This window comes from Nannochloropsis gaditana, assembly GCF_000240725.1.
Source record: "Nannochloropsis gaditana CCMP526 unplaced genomic scaffold scaffold064, whole genome shotgun sequence".
Classification (NCBI taxonomy): Eukaryota; class Eustigmatophyceae; order Eustigmatales; family Monodopsidaceae; genus Microchloropsis; species Microchloropsis gaditana.
The window spans coordinates 51,401-51,826 of NW_005803889.1; the positions used below are offsets into that span (position 1 = coordinate 51,401).

Consider the following 426-nt stretch of genomic DNA (forward strand, 5'->3'; position numbering starts at 1 on the left):
GGGCCCAACAAAAGGCTCGAGAACAGCATGAGTTCGATACCCAGCCTGTAAAAGCCCAGACCGACCTCCTTCGCCGTCGTCAGCAGGCTGGGGCAGAGGACGGCGGACCAGGCGGCGGGGACAGAGGCCAGGACCGAGAAGATGCAGTGGAGGAGGAAGCGGTGGAGGAGGGCGGAGGCCTCGCACGAGGAGACGAGGAAGAGGAGGAGGAGGATTTCCCTCCCCATGATCTGCGACAGAGAGAAGCGGTTCTCGGTCCGTCGGCGGGAAATCCGATGGTACATGCAATAGGCGTTTAGGTAGAGGGTGCTCAGGGAGAAGGCGATGGTGAAATACTGTGCCAAGGGGGGAAAAGAAGGGAACGAGACACGTGAAGAAAGTGAGACCGGGAGCCGTCCGCTCTGCCCCCCCCCCCCATCCCTTTCC

The 426-nt window shown here is 61.7% G+C and overlaps 1 protein-coding gene across 1 annotated transcript in view; it reads right to left on the reverse strand.

Annotated features, from left to right (window-relative positions):
• Window positions 1–310: 310 nt before the first annotated feature.
• NGA_0515700 (nodulin 21 -like transporter family protein) overlaps window positions 311–426 on the reverse strand; it is a gene marked incomplete at its 3' end in the record, with an annotated part of 1,544 nt that continues 1,428 nt past the window's right edge. The window contains exon 3 of the mRNA XM_005855976.1: window positions 311–335. Coding sequence (XP_005856038.1) covers window positions 311–335 — 25 coding nt within the window. The remainder of the gene's footprint in view (window positions 336–426) is intronic.